The sequence below is a fragment of the Priapulus caudatus genome, unplaced genomic scaffold (assembly GCF_000485595.1).
Source record: "Priapulus caudatus unplaced genomic scaffold, Priapulus_caudatus-5.0.1 Scaffold2082, whole genome shotgun sequence".
NCBI lineage: Eukaryota > Metazoa > Priapulida > Priapulimorpha > Priapulimorphida > Priapulidae > Priapulus > Priapulus caudatus.
The window spans coordinates 17,100-18,870 of NW_014579143.1; the positions used below are offsets into that span (position 1 = coordinate 17,100).

Consider the following 1,771-nt stretch of genomic DNA (forward strand, 5'->3'; position numbering starts at 1 on the left):
GTGAGTGTGTGAGTGAATGTGTCAATAAGTGAGTGTGTGAGTGAATGTGTCAATAAGTGAGTGTGTGAGTGAATGTGTCAATAAGTGAGTGTGTGCATGAGTGAATGAGTGAGTGTGTGAATAAGTGAGTGTATGAATAAGTGAGTGAATGAGTGAATGAGTGAGTGTGTGAATAAGTGAGTGTATGAATGAGTGAGTGAATGAGTGTGTGAATAAGTGAGTGTATGAATGAGTGAGTGTGTGCATGAGTGAATGAGTGAGTGAGTGTGTGCATGAGTACATATGTTACCAACAACTACTGCCGGTGGGTATCGTACATTGTACTATATTGTACGTGCGGGGTGTTATGTACATGTTACAAAAGGGGGGTATACTGACCTCTTGGACCACACAGAGATCTACCGCTGACGTACACATAGGATATGTGCACGTGGGTACTCGTAAAACTTATAGTAGTACTCGTAAAGATCAGCAAAAGTACATGTATAAGTGCTTGCACGTAGCTGGGTATGTGTGCAAGCATGTGTACGTGGGTGTGTCCGTGTAGATGTGTGATGGTGATTGGTTCAACCCAAGCACGTGTGAAATATTAATCAGTGAAATTAATTAGTTGACGATCCTTACGTTATCAGTACACAAAGCTCTACTCTGTACACTACAAGTATCTCTATTGGTTTTTATTCAGGTATGATATCGCCTTGCCTGTCTGGTTGAGAGATTTCACGGCGAATTCCATCTACACAAAACTATTGTACATGGGAGTGGAACTGTTGCAAAAGATGCGTGACTACAAAGGTGCGAGATTAGTAGTAACTCTGAAAAAACTCGTAAACTACTGTAAATGCCATGTTTTTCGCGTACAGATATTTTCGCGAATTCAGACTTGACGGACAAATTTCGCGAGTCGTTAATTTCGCGCGGTTGGCGAATTATGAATTGTCCGGTATTATTCGGTATGAATTATCGCGTGTTGTTATTTTCGTGGTCGGGGACGCGTTCGAAAAATTTGCGAAAATTAAACCACCGCGAAATATATAGTGTATACAGTATGAAGGTATAAGATCAGCAGGCTAGCCCCATCGCTCACACACGCTCCTTCTCTCTCTCTCTCACGATCGACTGCATTTGCATCTCACCCAGTCGTCGGCTTTTTCTGAATTCTAATGCGTTTTCTAATGGATAAATTACTGGATTGTGTTCCATTTGTTACATCGTTCGCTGGATTTCATATCCTCCTATGCACACTATTTCATTAACTTGCTGTTTTATTACCTTGGCGTGTCGAAAGAGCGAAATGCGCGTTGTCGTTTTGCGATGGCGACGTTTCGTATCCTCTGACACAATGACCGGCTGTTTCATTACCTCAGCTTCATACCTTTCATTACCTTTTCTTTTCATTTACCTTGCCTTTCATTTACTTTTCCTTTTCATTTACCTTGCCTTTCAGTACCTTTCCTTTTCATTTACCTTACCTTTCATTACTACCTTTCCCTTTTCATTTACTTTACCTTTCAATTACCTTTCCTTTTTCATTTACTTTACCTTTCATTACCTTTCCTTTTAATTTACCTTTTCATTTACCTTGCCTTTCATTACCTTTCCTTTTCATTTACCTTACCTTTCATTACCTTTCCTTTTCATTTACTTTACCTTTCAATTACCTTTCCTTTTTCATTTACTTTACCTTTCATTACCTTTCCTTTTAATTTACCTTTTCATTTACCTTGCCTTTCATTACCTTTCCTTTTCATTTACCTTACCTTTCATTACC

General features: G+C 39.3%; 1 protein-coding gene across 1 annotated transcript in view; it reads left to right on the top strand.

Annotated features, from left to right (window-relative positions):
- The window catches only part of LOC106818187 (fanconi-associated nuclease 1-like), a 15,267-nt gene that overhangs the window by 11,207 nt on the left and 2,289 nt on the right, over positions 1-1,771 (top strand). Inside the window, exon 8 of the mRNA XM_014822914.1 lies at positions 686-795. Coding sequence (XP_014678400.1) covers positions 686-795 — 110 coding nt within the window. The remainder of the gene's footprint in view (positions 1-685; positions 796-1,771) is intronic.